Source organism: Mastigoproctus giganteus, chromosome 9, assembly GCF_048544385.1.
Source record: "Mastigoproctus giganteus isolate SK-2022 chromosome 9, ASM4854438v1, whole genome shotgun sequence".
Lineage (NCBI taxonomy): Eukaryota > Metazoa > Arthropoda > Arachnida > Uropygi > Thelyphonidae > Mastigoproctus > Mastigoproctus giganteus.
The window spans coordinates 196,050,077-196,069,093 of NC_143583.1; the positions used below are offsets into that span (position 1 = coordinate 196,050,077).

Consider the following 19,017-nt stretch of genomic DNA (forward strand, 5'->3'; position numbering starts at 1 on the left):
CATCAAATTAATAAAAATAGTAACAGTGTGAGCTATAGCTAACTAAGGCGAACGGAACAAAGGTATAAGAATAGATATAGTACCTCAATCCCCCTCGAATACTCTAATAGTTCATGAGGTATGAAAAAATAGGGATAAGAAAGTGAAAGTAAAACAGCAAAGAAAAAGCAAAATAATTAACATAGGATGTACCTTATAGTAAGGTATCCTGGTTAGAATGATTTAAGATTAAAATTAGCATGCTTACCACCGTATGGCCAAGGTACTAGAAAACCACATGTATTGGCGCGTGTAGCATATATAACTACCGATCGCAGCCCCCCCTAGGAAATGTAATAGTAAAGTTAAGTGATAAAATAAGTATAATTACATACAGCGCCCTCTGCTGTTATTTAATATACTGTATAGTATTACACATAGAAAAGCCGTCAAATAAGTATATCTCGAAGTAATAATAGAAGTTTACAGAATAAGTTCCTACCCATGGAGCAAATATAGGTACAGGTTTTTAATGCGAGTAAGCTATATGTAACTTACTCCATGGGCAGTGCCTACTATTTACATAATTACATATCCAACGAAATTTATCTAAGCCAAAGCAACACCTACGAAAATTTTTTATATTATTTTATTACAACGGCTATGTTATATTAGCGCCTGTTTAGGACTTTATCTATAATATTCTGTGCGTTAAGATTATAGTTCCCCTTGTTGTTAGCTATCAATAAAGCTCTATACATATATCTAGTAATTATGTGGTGTGGGAAGTAATTTTCTAAAAGCTTGGATCTGAATTCAATGAGTGTATCTATTATATAATCTGTCTGGTTACATATATGTATTCTTCTGATGCTTTGCGCGATTAGGGTATTGCGATGTATCCTTTTTGAGATATTCGAGTTCCAGTTAGTGAGGTCAATAGTATTAAAATGAAAATTTTTGCGTTTATCATACAGTTTAGTGTGTACAGAATTGTTATCTATCCTTATATCCATGTCAAGGAAGGTAGCAGATTTGGAATTATTAGTGTTGGTGCGTTCTAATGTTAATTCAGGCGGATAATATTTGATTGCTTCCATATGGAAGTCAGGCATATTAAAAACTATCAAATCGTCAATATATCTGTATAGAACCATATTTTGTTTAAAATTATATTCGAAGTGGTGTAGGTATAAATTTGCCACAATGCATGAGCTACATGCACCCATCGGTATCCCTGTATGTTGCCTATAAAGATTACTGCCATTAAATATATAGTTATTGAAGATGCAAAGGTTGAAAAGGTCATCCCAGTAGTGTTTCTCACAGGGTAAGATATTTTTGTATTTATCATAATAATGGCTGAACACAGTTTTTAGGCTGTTATGTGGGATGCTAGTAAACAAGTTATTAAAGTCGAACGTATTGATATGTTCTATCGTATGGATGCCTGTGTTGCTATTGATGTAATTCAATACCGGTCTATTATTGAGAATAATATTTGAATGACCTATGCTATCAAAAATAATTTGAAGTAAATTAACTAGTTTGCGATGCGGAATCTTAGCGTAGCTATCCCTACACGAAGTTATAAATCTAAAACCTGTCGGATTTTTATGAAACTTAGGTATACAGTATATGTATGGGTATGTAGTTGTATGGTTGGTAAGTTTTAATTTTTTATGCCATGCACGTATTTTCTTAGTAATAGCGTTACGTTTATCCGTTACTATTTTGTATGTGCTACTGTTGTTAAGTTCATTTAGTAATGCTGTAGTGTAAAATTTTTTACATATGATGCTGTAGTTATTAGAGGCTTTATCAATAGTGGTAATAATAAACTTATCTTGTATCATTTTAAGCTTACGCTTAATTGCATCTATATTAAAAATCTTAGTAGGTGGTAGTTTCCTGCTTGCGGACTTTATTTGTTTCTTGATGGCCTGAAAGGTGAGTGTAAGCCACTTGTGGAAGGCTTCCAATGATGTGTTATATTTGTAGGATAACTTTAGGCAGAACTTCATTATATCTGAATGTAGTTGTTTAAAGATGGCATAGGTATTAATATCAGTATTTGGTCGAAATTTAAAACCAAATGATAGAATCTCACGTAGCTCAGGATAGTCTATAATATTCAAATCTCCAGTGATAATGTGTTTATGGTGTGCGTCCACATATGTCTGATATTGCGGTAAATGGCAATAGCAATCCGCCTCAATATTACTATTGACGAGGTTAGTAGCTGCTTTTTTATAGTTACAGACAAATAGTCCAAACGGTTTATTATAGCTGAATCTAGTACGTAACAGTGTATTGGTAATAGGTAATTCACTTATATATACGTTAATGGTTTTATCTAGGCAGACGTAATCGAATAATGCGTGGCTGAATTTAATGTTTATATATTCATAAGTAACTTTCGTTTTTTTATTACTAAAAATAAATTTACTTATGTCTTTAATCAGGAGGTTAAGGTGTAAGTTGTTATGTCTATAGTTGGAGTTGATGGTGTCAAGGGCACGGATTTTACTATGTTTCAACCCGAATATAAAATCATGAATCTGTTTGACATGTATAATTGGTTTGTCCCAATGCATTAACATGTCATTGAAATCGTCAGTTATATTTGGTGTGCGGGCTTTTTTATTGTATGTTTTGGTTAATCTGTTAGATTTGGGTCTTTTCACTATTTGAAACAGGCTATATATACAAGTATCGTTCATAGTATTGCTAGTGTAGCAATTTCCATTAAATTTATTATTAAGACCATAAGGATACAGTGTTTTATATTTTAATATATTGATATTTTCGGATTCTAGCCTGGCATTGTGGTTACTTTCAATAGCTAATATAGTAATAGAAGTATTGCTAAAGCTGTGTAGTTGAAAGTGCTGTAGTTCGATGTCTTTAATATTAACGAAGTTTTTAATGTGGGATCTATGCACGTTAATCCTAATGTGTAGCTCCCCTCCGGTTTGTCCTATGTATTTAGCTTCACATAAGTTGCAATTAATGAGGTACACCACCCCACTGGCATGGCAAAAAACTGGAGCGCCGATGTTATTAGTAATATGATACTTGCTCATGTTAGGACAGGTCTGACAAAGTGTATTGTTACAACTATTAAATTTTAGATAGCTGCTATTATGTTTATTGCAAGTTACTACGTCTGTAGTATCAGGAGCATCGCAGGCAATATCGGTAAGTGCTACATTATTATTTGCTATCTCGGTAAGATCATTAGTATGGCATGCTATGTTAGTAGGAGCCTCAGCATTGGCACTGAATAGATTCAATTGGACAGCAGCATTAGATGCTGAATGGCTAGTAGAAGAACTTGTCGGATCACCCAGAGCCTCAGTGATATCCGCGGTACAATTTATTCTACGCGACCGACGTAGCATTATGTTATTCTTATTTGTGTAGAAACTCATGATCGTATAAATATAAGTTGTGCGCATACATATAAAATTCTCCAGTAAACGTCAGAGGACCCAAACAGGGAAAAGGCTGTCTGAGAGGCCACCATTACAGACAGTATTTAATACTAAGAAGTGTTAACGGATGTATAGCTATGTAGGAAAATTCCTGGTAGACGAGTCACAACTCAGGTAATCCCCTTTGTATTTCCAAGTATAAAAAAGCAAATATTAAATGTTATAATAAATATAAGTATTATAATAAATATTAAGTAGTAACATAACCAATTAATGCCATCTAGGACGATTAAACATTACATTACAGAAACGGATAGCTCGTTAATTATGGTTGATACATTGTAAGGGTTAGCCCTCGAAAAAGTCCCTTGCAATGTATCTGATTGCCATAACTAACATTTTAATGGTATTTTTATATATTTTTATTGCTTATGTCATGGCATAGATTGATTTTTTCCAGGTCACGTTGGGTACTCACCATGGTTTATGGTTTACCTGATAAGCTAGTATATCATATTTTATTTTTAAAAAAACTCTAACCATTATTAACTTAACTCATATATATATATATATATATATATACTGGCGTGCAAAACTTGTTTTTAAAGGTTACAACCACAAAATCAAACGAAGAAACAGCCTGTGGTCATTTGCATAACTGTGGCTGTTCAGTAGAAAGCTTGTGCACATGCAAAAATTTGAATCATGATGAGAGGACTCACATAAACAGATAAAAGCAGCAGTTCACATAACTGTGCAAATTACCAAATGGTGAGCATGATTGTTACAGACGCTCGATTGGTTTCATACAGTGCTACAGACAACGAAATGGCCAGTACCCAATATCTGGATGATTTTACCCAAAGTTGAATAATTGGGAAGCTCGAAGAAGGTTGAAGTGCGAGGAGTATGGCTGCAAAGTTCGGTATCGCCCGTAGACATGCGCGGTCAGTTTTCAGAACGACAGGACCAGTGGTGGTCATCCATGAAAAACAGTGCTCAATGATGACTGCTATATACTCCTACAGGCCAAGAGGGACCAACACCAGACAGCAGGATCCATTGCAAACCAGCTGCACAGATGCAGGATATCACGGTTTACTGTGGCCAGGCAACTCCACAAAGGTGGGCTGTTTGCCCGACAGCCAGTACACTGTGTCCCTTTAACACCTGCTAATCGGAGACATCGTTTACAGTGGTGCATCGAACACAAGGACTGGACAGCAGCACAGTGGGGTAAGGAACTCTTTACTGATGAGAGTAGATTCAGTCTCAGCAGCGATTCTGGACGTCAGCTAATCTGGTGAGAGGTTGGCACATGGTATCATCCCGCAAACATCACTGAAAGGGATCGATATGGCGGTTCAGGTGTTCTTGTCTGTGGAGGCATTATCTTGGATGGACGTACACAATTCGAGTATCTGAAGTTGTGTACATCCATCAGTACAGTAGCGTGCACAGGTATTGTAACCAGTGCATGCTACTGTACTGAGGTAATCCTTCCCCGTGTGTGTCTGTTCCAAGGTGCCATTGGCCCTGAGTTCGTGTTTATGGATGATAATGCCACACCCCATGACACTGCAGCTGTTGATATGCTTTTGGAAAGTGAGGACATTGTTTGTATGGATTGGCCTGCCCATTTTATCGATCTAAATCCCATCAAACACATATGGGACGCTCTAGGGAAGACGCCTAGTGGCACATACACACCCACCTGAAAATGTTCACCAGCTGAAGATGGCGCTGACAGAGGAATGGACGATGCTACCACAAGAACTTATCAACAACATTGTTCTAAGTATGGACAGGTGGTGCAAAGCCTGCATCGACATTAGGGGTGGCCATATCTCCTACTGAGGACCACCTCTTCCCTTTGTTCCATCTTGGGCAGTGATGCATCTGTATCATGGCAGCCAGTGCTATGTTGCCATTTTTGAATCAAGTCCCTCTGTACTGCTTTGTTTCCGTTGTATCCTTCATCATTTCTGTACCTCGCGACGTTCCTGTGGTATGCCTTTCCCATATCTAGGCCACTCCAATGAAAACCTGACTGGTCCTTAAGTTTTGCACACCAGCGTGTGTGTGTGTGTGTGTGTGTGCGCGTGTATGTTTCTCTCTCTCTCTTTCTCTCTCTGTGTGCGCGCACGCGCACTGCGTTTTCTGAAAAGAAAATTCAAAGTTTTATGTTTAAAACAACTCTATTTTATTCTTATTTTTACATAAATGTATAAATTATAACATAATTACAACTTTATTTATAATTATATATTTATGCTATACATAGAATGAATAATCTGACCAGTTGCAGACCCGAGTTTGGGAAACACTGATCTAGTGCAATATGGCTTAAGTTGTTGATATGCCAATAACAACATGATAAACATCATTCAGTTTTTGATCAGTATTAGATCAAAAGTGATCTAATACCGATCAAAATTTCTTCATGTGTGAATGCAGATGCAAAATAATTTATTCATTTAATATGTATTCAGTTTTTTGGCAATCTGTACAAGATCAGCAATAATTATGCTCTTCATATCAATAGAACGGTGTGGTTAGTTCCTTTCTTTCTAGTGTTAAGACTGTTATACACTAATAAGTATTGATTTCACATAAATTATGATAGCTAAATAGTAAAATAACTTTGTTCTGTATACAGGTATACACAGAAAGAAATTATTTTAGTATTTTTAACGTCTGAAATCTGGCAACCTCAAGACCTGGAGATTTCTGCTTTTTTAGATATTTTTTTCTAGTTTTTGGACAATAAAAATTTAGCTAATCATGAAATGTTAACATTCAAGCAGAGGTAAAATGAGAATGCATTTATATCACATCATTTGTATCCATATACTTTTTGATAATTTTTCTGTTATTAACTTATTTTTATTAACTACATTATTTTATTATTGTTATTTTTTTATTCCTTGGATCATCGGTCACATCTAGTAAATGATGAACTTTAGTGCCATGAAGTTACTGAAGCAATCGACAAAAAAAAAAAAAAAAAAAATGCTTTGGTAATGTCCCATTGAAAAAATAAAATAATGATGAGAAAAAATAAATATTAACAAAATACAAAGTACAGTATGATATAATTTTAATATGCTCATAGTAAAGTAATATAGTACAAGCTGGTATGGCTTTATAAAGAAATTATGGTTTATGAGAGAAAGACTGCTTAGTGATCAGTGGTCTTTCTCTTATAAGTTAGTAAGACTATATTGTGTTTACTTATGGCAGTTGAAAGCCTGCAAGCTGCCAAACATAGGAGGCATGCATGCCTCCTATGTTTGGCAGCTTGCAGGCTTTCAAGAGTAAGTGTTACTTTCAAGAGTAAATGTACAAGAGTTTCAGAAGTGTAAAATTAAATGTTAAATATTAACTCTACTTTAATATAATCAAATTCACTAATTCATCGTCCACTTGCACTATTTGGAGAAAAAGTTTTTGGCACCAAAGTGTGAAATGACCATTTTGTAAAAAAAAAAAATTAATTAATTAATTTAAAAAAATGGAATCTTGAAAATTTCTGGATTTTGGACAATTCCAGTGTTTTTGACAGCCAGATTTTAGTCATTCTGCCTGTACTTACATGTATAAAGCATACAAGTGTACCTTATATGACACACATTTTACTTATTGTATTTATTTTCAGGATGTGGCCAAAATTTTGTCCCACCCACAGGTATATTCATTTCTTCACATTCCAGTGCAGTCAGCTAGTGATGCTGTTCTCAGTGACATGAAAAGAGAGTACTGTATTGCTGATTTCAAGAGAGTAGTAGATTTTTTAAAAGAGAAGTAAGTTTAGTGTTCAGTTTAGTCAGTGAAACTAACCCCTTTTTGGGAAAATGCTATCCCACAGAGGATTCTGAGATATGAAGGCTGTTCAGTAAAGAATAATATTTTTTCACAACATGCCTTTATGTTGTGAAAAAACATCCATATTTGGATGACCATTTTCAAAATAGTTCCCATGATGATAAGCACTTACTCCAGCATTTCTGCCATACTTCAAAAACATGGGGGAAGCCATTTTTTGATGTGCACTAGAGAATCGTCTCCAATGTCTGTACAACTTCTGACAACTAGAAACGTTTTTCTCGCAGCTCCTTTAACTTTGGAAATACAAAAAAAAAAAAAAAAAAAAAGCTGGATGCAAGCTCAGGTATGTAGGGCGGATGAGGCACACATATGGCATTAATGCTGGATCCGTACTCGATGACAGTATGAGCAATGTGAGGTTTCTCATTATTGTGATGCAGCTTCCACCCACCTGTGTGCAGTTGTGGTCATTTGTGATGAATGTGATCTCACAAAGTGAGCAGTATAGTTCTGTAATAAGGTCCCATAACGGTCATATGACATGGCATGCCTTGCTGGTAAACACTTTCCTTCAAAAAAAGAGATAACCATAACTTTTCCCACAGAAACTACAACTTTTGCTTTTTTCAGTGTTGGTGATGATGTTGGCTTCCAAATGCCTTTGTTGCTTACTCTCTAGGTCAAAACGATGAAGCCATGTCTCATTTGCCATTATCATGCACCCTACTACGCATCTACCGTGCACTTGTACGATCTAGACTAGATTATGGGTCCCTGGTATACAATTTGGCCAGAGACAGTGTACTTTGTTGGCTGGATCCTGTCCATCATCTGGCTCTCCGTACCGCTATTGGAGCATATCGAACATCTCCAGTCCAGAGCTTATACGTCGAAGGAAACGAACCGCCGTTATCGCTGCGACGTAAGCAGTTGTCTCTAAACTACGCTTTAAAACTGAAATCCCTGCCAGACCATCCTACGTGGCCATCCGTTTTTGAGCCACGATGGGAAAATTTGTACAACACCCGTAAGACTGCCAACCGACCTTTTGGTATTCGTCTCCAAGAGCTACTCAAAGAACTTAATATCAAGGTAGACAAGGTTGCCCAAACACCAAAGCAACCCCTTCCACCCTGGCATGCTCATGTCCCGGCATGTGACTTGTCCCTTAGAAATTGGGGAAAGTCGGACACTCCATCGTCTGTCTACCTGCAGCTTTATTCAGCACACCAAGCTGAACATTCCGACTTCGCGCCAATTTACATAGACGGCTCGAAGTCAGAATCATATGTGGGATCTGCTGCTGTCTTTACAGACAACACTACATCGGAGCAGATTCCCTCTGAATGCAGCATTTTTACTGCAGAGCTGCACGCTATAGAGTTATTAGCCTTGGATCACATTAGTGAATGCCAATACCAACAGTTCATTTTTATATTCCAACTCTCTCAGCGTGTTACAGGCTTTAATAACTGTGAGATATAATTCTCATCCAGTTCTGTCTTGCATTCAGCAGAAGATTCACTTCCAGCGTGAATATGGTATCCGCTTCTGCTGGATTCCCAGACACATTGGGATTAGGGGAAATGATTTGGCTGACACCACAGCCAAATCAGCAATTCCCAATAATAATCACTGCCTGTTAGTCCCCTATACAGACTACAGGCAAATAACACACCAAAAGATACATTCCCAATTGGCAGGATTCGTGGAATAGACAGACTGGGAATAAACTATATCGTATAAAGCCTGTAATTGAACCGTGGCAGTCTAGTCTGCGCAGGAATCGTAAGGAGGAAGTTGTTCTTGCCTGGACCCGCATAGGACATAGTCATTTGACTCATTCTTTTTTGCTGAGGGCTGATGACCCTCCTATGTGTGAGTCCTGTGGCACAATTTTAACAATCAGACACGCTTTAGTTGACTGTCCAGATTTTAGCAATATCCGTTTTAACGCTTTTAATCATACGACTGAGCCGTATACACTCAGTCAGATTTTATCCGACAATGACAATGTGTCTGCTGTTTTTAGCTTTTTTAAATCAATAAAGGTTTTTACTCGTATTTAAAATTTATGTTATTTTGTTCCTTTTATTCATATATTTTTTATTATATATTTATAATTTAGGACATGGTGGCCTAACTAATTAGGTCACTGAGAGGTTAAATTTTTATATATTACCTGGTCTTGGCACATTATAGCCTTAGTTGCTAATGCTCCAATAAAATCCAAACCAAACCAATCTCATGTTACAGAAGCAGTGTTTATGGTTTCTGTGGTGACAGCAGTGGTTAAAGCTCCAGAGTAGCCAATTTTTGTGATTAAATTACATCTGTCTTTAAACAAATTAAACCACCTGCAAGCTATGTTATATGGAAGTGTGTAGATTTACCAAAAGCCTCTTTTAACATTTCACATGCTTCAACTGATGTTTTATTGAGATGGGGACAAAATTTGAGAGCAGCATAGTGTTTGTCGTGTGTCATGTTCATTGTTATGTAGGAAAACGGAACAAGCATAACTTGACCAACCTCCAAGGGCGCACCATGTGCACAAATCAGCTGCACAGTTACTATGCGATGCAGCTTGGTTTGGTCTTAAATTCCGCAGCTCAGCTAGAAATAGCAAGCAGTATGGTTCATGCAAAATTTTGATTATTCTTTATTGAACGGCCCTTGTATTATCTTCTAAGTAATAATTAGTTTGGTTAATGTGAATTTTATTGGTCTTAGGGTTATATGTATATACAGGGTGTCCCAAAACACACGTATTAAAACCCAACACACGTATTAAACAAGTGCTTATTGCAAGCACAGGAGCTCACAGACCACCCCCAACTCAAGCCAATATACCTACCGCCTACATTCCCTACTATCCAGGTATGTCTGGCCCGACATGCCTGGTCTCGAAAATCCTCAGAGAATACTGCATAAAATGCGTGCAGTTGCCTGGTAGAAGCTTATGTTCTCTAGTTTCCAGTGTAAAGACCCCTGTCACCCCTCTCTTACGCAGCAGTGTAATATGCCGCATAGCCTGCAAAGACTATGACAGTTGCTACGTAGGAAAGACTTCAAGACGTCTTCAAGACTGCCTTGCAGAACACAACAGAGCGATTTGCCTTGCTGAGACTGACCAGTCCACAATCATGGAACACTTCTGGTCCACCCACAATGACCTCAATCTCCAGCGGGACTATGAAATAATTGACCACTCCCGACTTTCGCCACCGCCTCTGGTTAGAATCACTCAATATATTGGGCAATTCGAGAGCCATGAACTGCTGCAAAGGCATGAGACTACACCCCATCTTATAGACAACCATTTTATGTCTAGACAAGTGCTGGAGAAAAAAAAAAAAAGGTGCGTATCTGTGCAGCAACAATGAACACCAGTTTAATGATTGAATGACCTACCTCGTGCCCTCGCACGCCTCACTGCATGCATAACTGTGTCTGTTAGAATAATTAAGTTTCAATTTTTCTGTTGAAAAAGAGGCAAAATTTGTCTCGAAAGCTACAGTAATCAAATTGTAATCAAAGATATTCATTAACTGTTTGTAATTAAATTATTTTACTGGCTAACACTTAATCATCATTTACCATGGATCCCAATGGTCTCTGTAGCCAGGTGAGCAGGAGCAGCAGTGCTCCTGCTCACCTGGCTACAGAGGCATTAGCACACGCTTCTTGATTAGACCGGGGTTTGAGCCCGTGACCACTGAATACGGAGGATGCGGAAAGGTCAGGGAATGACCACCACATATCCCTGGAGCAATATGGCCTTGGTTGCTAGTGCTCCTAAAAATCAAATAACAAACCATGGATCCCGGTACAATGCCATTTGTCCTCAGAAAGCAATACTCTTGATCGGTTATCAGCAGTGATGATACATGCATTTAGAATCTGCTGGTAAAAGACCCACTGGGTGGCAGCAATCACATTGCACTGATGTGGAACTTAATTTAAGATGTAACTACTGTCAAGGGTAAAGGATAGGCTTTTGCTTTTCTAAGGGTGACCAGAGTAGTGGTCTTAGACAGTTTTTAAATGCTATTCAGTGGGACCATCTGGTGGCCATTACCAACAGCAAATTCTAAATGGGAAGTATACAGGGAAGTAATCATACAAACTACTAGGCATTTCTTACCAATGAAGAAATACTGTTTAAGGCTGAGAATGAATTCTAGGTAAGAGGGTGCTCTTACCTAGAAAAGCTTCAGTTCTGCAAATTGCAGCATCTGGAGACTAGACATCTGTGGAGTGATCTGATTGAGGTGTTTAAGGCCTTGAATGGATTGTGTAAGCTGAATGTTCATGACATTCTTCCACTTGAGAGAAGAATGATTGCAGGATAGATATTGCTGGAAGTTTGCCTTCAGCCAGTGGGTGGTTGGTTGTTGGAACAGGCTTCCATCTGTTGTGGTGGAAGTGAATGGCTAGATAAATTCAAGGAAGAACTAGACAAATTCTTGGAGGGCATGGTTGGGTGAACTTTTTTTTTTCTGATGCTATATAAGTTTGCTTTCTTGCATTATTTGCCACTACTTACTAGGATGGCCAAGGGAGGGAGGAGGGCGGTGGGGTTGGTAGGACAGGCTCCATTGGAGAAGTGAGGAGTTGTGGTCTGAGGGTTTCTAGAAGATCATTCTAAAGATTTTAGGTGGAATGTGGAATAAGGATTTTCATCCCTACAAGAATAATTTTGCTGACACAATTAAGAATTGTGTTAATTAATAAATTTAAGAAAGTTAATTAAGAAATTTAAGAAACACGATTAAGAAATTTTCTGACAAACATTGATCAGAAAATTTTCCAACCAAAGAAAAGAATAAAAATCATGCAGATCATCCCATTTCTGTAAGGCAAAGTGATACGAGGCTTAAAATGGCTGAGAGAGAGACTCCATTGTGAAAGGGGGAAAAAAAAAAAAAAAACAATTTGTGATCTGATTTACCTAGAGGACCATCAACATTGGTTGTTGGTGGGTAAAAGATTAAGAATGTTGGGTTTGCTGCTAGGATTATCTGGTATTCTGGTAGTAGCATTGTTTAATCTCTTATTAGAATTAATTAGCATTAGTTGAGGCATATGATGCAAGAAAGCAAGCTTATACAATCAGCCAAAAAAAAAAAAAAAACTTCTCATTTCACCAATCTGGTCATGCCAAATGTTTGTCTAGTTCAACCATAAATTTATTTAAGCCATCAACTTCCACAACAACAGATGGACATCTGTTCCAGCAATCAACTACCCATTGGCTAAAGGCAAACTTCGGCACATCTATTCTACAACTGTCTCCTCAATTTGAATCTATGCCCCCTTGGGTTCTTAGTCTAAGCAAGCGGAAGTATCCCGTCAGCATTGAGCATGCTCAAACCATTCAAGGCCTTGTACACCTCAATCAGATCACCTCGCAGGTGCCTACTCTCCAGATGCTGCAACTGGCAGAATTTAAGCCTCTTTTAGTAAGAGAACCCCCCCCCCCCCTTGTTCCTCTCACCAGTCTTGTTGCCCTTCTCTGTACTCGTTCTAGCAATTCTACATCCTTCCTAATATCAGACCTCCAGGCCTGTATGCAATACTCAAGGTGTGGCCTACTATTGCCTTATACAAAGGTATAATCACTTACTTGTCACTGCTAGCAAAATTCCTATATATCATTGACAAAACTCAATGACCTGCTCTGGCAGCCCATCTGCATTGCTCAGAGAACTTCATATCCTACTGCACAATTATCCCCCAGGCCCTTTTCATTCTCTACCTCCCTGAGTGTAGTACCACAGTTGGTATTTTTCTCTTGGGTTACTGCTGCCAATATGCAGTACTTTGCATATTGGCAGCAGTAAGTAACATACTGTCTTTAGTGTCATTAACAACCCTGTCAACCTTTGTATCATCTGCAAACTTGGACATTAAACCTGTTATACTTTCATTGATATCATTGATAAATACGCAAAACAACAAAGGGCCCAGCACCGAACCCTGAGGGACTCCGCTAATAATATTAGTCCACGTAGAGCAATGTCCGTTTACCACAATCTGCCGTCTCCCACTCAACCATCCCTTTATCCATTTCAGTAACTTGCCCTTAATGCCATACTGCTACAATTTGTACAGCAGTCTTCCATGTGAAACAGTAACCTAAATTATTTTTAGCATCCAGTTCCTTGTGACCACATCATAGTATCCAATCAAATTGGTCACACAAGATTTCCCCTTAACAGACCCATGCTGTGTCTGAAATATTGCTGCTGTCTTATCTAGGTGATCCTGTATCACCTCTTTAACCAGTGAATCCATTATTTTTCCTGGAATAGAGGTTAAACTAACAGGTCTATAATTATTGTCACCCTTTGAACCCTCTTTGTGAATTGGGGATACATTTGCACATCTCCCATACCTTTATCCATTTCAGTAACTTGAGGACCTCCCCTGACTCTAAAGATGCTCTCATAATTATGGCTAAGGGTTTGTTTACTTCCCTTGCTACCTCCTTCATTACAACTGAACAGTTGTAATGAAGGAGGTAGCAAGGGAGAACAACTGAAATCCCATGTGCCTTTTTTATGTTTAACTCCCACAATTTCTCCCCCATTTTGCTCTCAGTTATCACAAAATCATTTAGCTTCCTGTTAGAGTTTGATAAACTTCTGGCATTTCCCCTCCTTGAAGAACTCACATGTGAATGTAGATGCAAAATACTCATTCAGTTTATCAGCTACTTGAGCAGGATTATCAATAGTCGAACCATCTATATTAAGTGGACCAATCTGATTCATCCCCTTCCTTCTAGAGTTTACATAAGTAAAGAACTCTTTGCTATTTTTCTTTGTGTTCTTTGCCAAAGGTTTCTCATAAGTTGCCTTCACCTGCCTAACCTCCTTTGTGACTTGATTACAGATTAACTTATCGTAGGCTTCTGTGTCACCTGATAATTTATATGCATGCCATGCATTTTTCTTCTCTGCCACAACCTCATTAATTCATTCAACATCCATTTAGGCCTTGAACAGTATTTCTTAGTTGGTATGAAAAGCCTAATAGCCTCCAAGATTAAGTCCCTGAAGTGTTCCCATTTAGAATTCACCATTGGTAACATCATCAGTTGATCCCACTCTGTAGAATTTAAATACTGTCTGAGACCCTGTAGTCACCTTTATGAAAACAAAAACCCTTCCCTTTAGCCTTGATGGTAGTTACATCTTTAAGTGAATCCTACATCAGTACACTGTGATCACTGTCACCTAGTGGTTCCTTTATCTGCAAATTCCTAATGCATGCATCATCACTGCTGAAATTTTTAAATTAATGAAGGCTTTACTTAAAAATTTTTGTTGTGAGCCACACGAAGGAAAGTCAATGAACTGAGGTTCAATGTTTAGTATTGTGTTGACCATATAGCACAAGGAAGTAAGTGGCGACTCCATAGCCAGGTGGGAAGGAGCAGCAGTGCATAGCACACGCTCCTTGATTAGACCGGTGTTTGAGCCCGTCACCACCAAATACGGAGGATGCGGAAAGGTCAGGGAATGACCACCGCATATCCCGGAGCAATATGGCCCTAGTTGCTAATGCTCCTAAAAACCAAATAACAAACAAACAAATAACAAGGAAGTAAGTGGCTTCTACTTACTTCCTTGTGCTAGGAGGGAAAATGCACCCATATGTCTCCCTCTAGCCAATATTTATACTTATCCAACAGATCCCTTTTTAATTTCCTCATACTCTCACCTACCCATATAAGCAATCCAGGCTGTAGCATTTAGGCATGGGTTACCCTTCTGTATTATAAATATTTGTGATATTTCTTTGTATTTTACATGAATGTTTTTCAATTCAAAATAAAAAGAATGGCATAAGATTTTTAAGGAATGGAAACCTATTTTTAATGACCTTTTTTTTTTTTTTTTTTGTTAATAGGGTTCCAGGAATTACAATTGCAACAGATGTAATTTGTGGATTTCCTTCTGAGACCACTGAGGTAAGATTCAGTTATTTTTGAAGGTGAGCCAATGAAAAAATTGCTACACCTTTCATAATACATTAATTCCAATAATTTGCCAGTGCTATGAGCCATTATATGATTTTTTTTCCCTTTGATTCTCCACTGAACTACTTTTGCACTTCATATTTGGTCTTAATCAGCTGGAAACAAGTTCTGCTGAATAGTTCAATAATGCATGAATTATAATTGGTTTTCTCAAATTAGTCTTTCAGCCTCTGTAATATACATTCAGTAGTGATAATACTATGTGATTGTTTTGATCAGGGAGCATTTGCCAAATCCTGTAGGGTAGGGATTGGCAATCTTTCAAGGGTGGTGTGTACTGAGTGAGCTCTCAGGTTTTGGTGAAAAGTTGAATCAAGTGTAGGAGCTGTGCATCAGTGATGAATTTTAAGGGGGTGGAGTATGTGTGCAAAAGAACTCTGTTGTTAATTTGCAAAAATGTATGCAAACAAAGCAAGGTTTTAAAATTAAATTGGATTGTGGAGAAGTCACACCAAGGTGGTGACTTCTCCACATTCCATTAAGTTGTTTTATTGTGTCTTATTCATTTATTCCCCCTTCTGTACTTGTTTTAGTATGTAATTTATCTGGAGTTAAAATAGTCTGCACCTGTATTTTAAACCTTATTCTAATTTATATGGCTATATATATATATAGCACATCACCTGCTTTGCTCCCTTTCATATGCATTGAAAGCTTACACTCTAATAAGAGAGTATTTTATTTTATCCAAAAATACTTGTATAGAATTTTGTTTGTTACCAAGATATGTAATTATCAGAACCAATAAATCTAGAGTTTGTTAAGTAACTGTTTAAATGGTTGACCCTGTGATTTTCTAATTCTCATAGCAAAGGATAAACAAAGTTAGGGCTTTTATGGGAGGTGCAGTAGATAGTTTGTCCATTCTCTCAGGTTGAAGTTGAGAGTTACTTCCTATAAGGGATAGGAGGATATGGATTTATGGGCTATTTTCTCTGTGTGGCTCAGTTCTTTTGAAATGGCTGTATGAAGAGTGGCAGTTGTTTAGCATGTTTTTAGGTCAGTAGGCAGGAATTCATAATCTGATTATTTGGTCTTACTTAGGCTAAGAAACACAATGAATATGGATCGAATTTCACCCATGGCTGAGTAAATGAGTTACTCAGTCTCGGGATGAAATTCAATTTATATTCAGTTTGTAGTAAAGTGCAGAGAAAACAGGATACTACTTATTCCCTGCACTTAAAAAAATAGTTTGAGAAGAGACAAAAAGGCAACACTTTGGGAGAAATGATGTTATTTGTGCAGTGAAGGAATGGTGAGAGGATGAAGACAATGGGTTCTACGTAATTGGTCTAGAAAACATGAGTGAATGTGCATCAAGTTAGAAGCCCTTTGAGGTGAATATGTCGATTAAAAGTTGATTAATTTCCAGATTCCTTAATTCTTTCTGTAGTATGATAAAAGCTTTTCTTTTCTTTTCTATTCTATTCTATTTCTGTTTGTATTGCATATTTTTAAGTTTGGGTGTACATTTTTATATAGTAAAGAATGTGTTCATTTGTTGCTGATAATTAGCATATCTTATATATGCCTTGGAAATAACTTTACATTGCTGACAGGTGAGTTCAGAATCTTTAAGAATGCATCTTCTCAAATACATAGTATTCATGAAGGGAAGCTTGGACCCCTAGCATATGGGTATAGTATCTCCTATGCCCTAAATCTGTTTATAGTTCTGATTTCGAAATGAAAAACAATGACCTATATTAGAAATTTAATACGAACTGTAATATCACTTGGTGTTAATTTTCGAAATGTAAAACAATGACCTATATTAGAAATTTAATACGAACTGTAATATCACTTGGTGTTAATTTTGTCATTTGTTGAAGCATACTATTTTTGCATGAATAAATTTTATGTGGATGAAATTATTGTATCAACATCAGTGAATGTTTACATAAACACTGGCCTTAGTTTCTTTATGATACTATGTGCATCAAAACTGCCTTGAACTCTGCTCACAAATGTGTGAATTCTTCAGGTAAGATATGAGTACAAGTTATCATTAGTAGAGGCATATGATGCAAGAAAGCAAGCTTATATAGCATCAGCAAAAAAAAAAAAAAAACCTTCCCTCACCCATTCATTTACTCCAAATGTTTGTCTAGTTCTGCCTTGACTTACTTTAAGTTGTTCACCACCACTACAACAGATAGAAGTTTGTTCAAACTATCATCCACCTGCTGGCTAAAAGCAAATTTCCACACATCAATTCTACAATTGTCTTTCCTCAATTTGAATTTGTCACCCTCAGGTGAGTAATCCGACAAAGAGGAAGAATCCCATCTGCATTGAGCTTCTTCACATTCAATGCCTTATACACCTCAATTAGATCAATTTGCAGGTGCCCAGTCTCCATAAGTTGCATTTGCAATCTCATTGCTCTTCTCTTTACTCGTTCCAGCATCTCTACAATTTTTCCTAAAATGAGGCCTCCAGACCTATATACAGTACTCAATGTGTGGCCTGACCATTGCCTTATACAAAGGAACAATCACCTCCTTATCCCTGCTAACAAAATTTCTGTATATCATTGGCAAGACACCATGAACTACTCTTGCAGAATGTCTGCACTGCTCAGAAAACTCCATATCTGACTGCACAATTACCCCAAGGTCCTTTTCATTCTCCACTACCCTGAGTGTAGTACATCCCAGTTGATATGTTACACTTGGGTTACTGCTACCCATATGCAGTATTGTGCATTTATCAATATTAAACTTCAATTGTCATTACTCAGCACATATGCTTAATTTTTCTAGACCTGTTGTAGTAGCATATTGTCATTACTGTAATTAACAACCCTGCCAACCTTCATATCATCTGCAAACTTAGACATTCCCTGATACACCATCAATATCATTGATAAATACTGAAAACAACAATGGGCTCAACACCGAACCTTGGGGGACTCTACTAATAACATAAGTCCATGAAGAGCAGTGTTCATTGATAACCACTCTCTGTCTTCTCCCACTCAACCATCCTTTTATCCATTGTAACAACTTGCTCTTAATGCCATACTGCTCCAATTTGTACAGTGGTTTTACATGTGCAACAGTATCAAAAGCTTTCTCCTAAAATCCAAGTATATGATATCAAAATTATTCTTTGCATCCAGTTCCTTTGTAGCCCAATCAAATTAACCAGATAAGACCTTCCCTTAACAAACCCATGCTGTGTCTGAACTATAACTGCAGTCTTGTGTAGATTGATGTTGCATTGCTTCCTTAACCAGTGACTCCATTATTTTCCCTGGAACAGAAGTTAGACTAACAGGTCTGTAATTATCCATGCCACCCTTTGATCCCCCTTTGTGAATTGGGGTCACATTTGCACATCTCCCGTCCATGGGGACCTCCCCTGAGTTCAAGGAAGCTTACATAATTATGCCTAAGGTTTTGCTTACTTCCTTTGCTGCCTCCTCTAATATAACTGGATAGATCCAATCCACCCCAGGTGCCTTCCTTATGTTTAACTTCAACAATTTCTCCTCTACTTTGCTTTCAGTTATTACAAAATCACTTAGCTCCCTTTTAGAGTTTGATAAACATCTGGCATTCACCTGCCTGAATAACTCCTCATGTGTGAATGTAGATGCAAAATACTCATTCAGTTTGTCAGCTACCTCAGCAGGTGCATCAACAATCGAACCATCGATGTCAAGTGGACTAATGTGATTCATCCCCTTCCTTCTAGAGTTTACATAAGTAAAGT

The 19,017-nt window shown here is 37.5% G+C and overlaps 1 protein-coding gene across 1 annotated transcript in view; it reads left to right on the forward strand.

The window, feature by feature from the left end:
- Positions 1-19,017, forward strand: part of LOC150081003 (threonylcarbamoyladenosine tRNA methylthiotransferase) — a 176,502-nt gene that overhangs the window by 104,771 nt on the left and 52,714 nt on the right. Inside the window, exons 8-9 of the mRNA XM_090381918.1 lie at positions 7,075-7,220; positions 15,165-15,225. Coding sequence (XP_090238044.1) covers positions 7,075-7,220; positions 15,165-15,225 — 207 coding nt within the window. The remainder of the gene's footprint in view (positions 1-7,074; positions 7,221-15,164; positions 15,226-19,017) is intronic.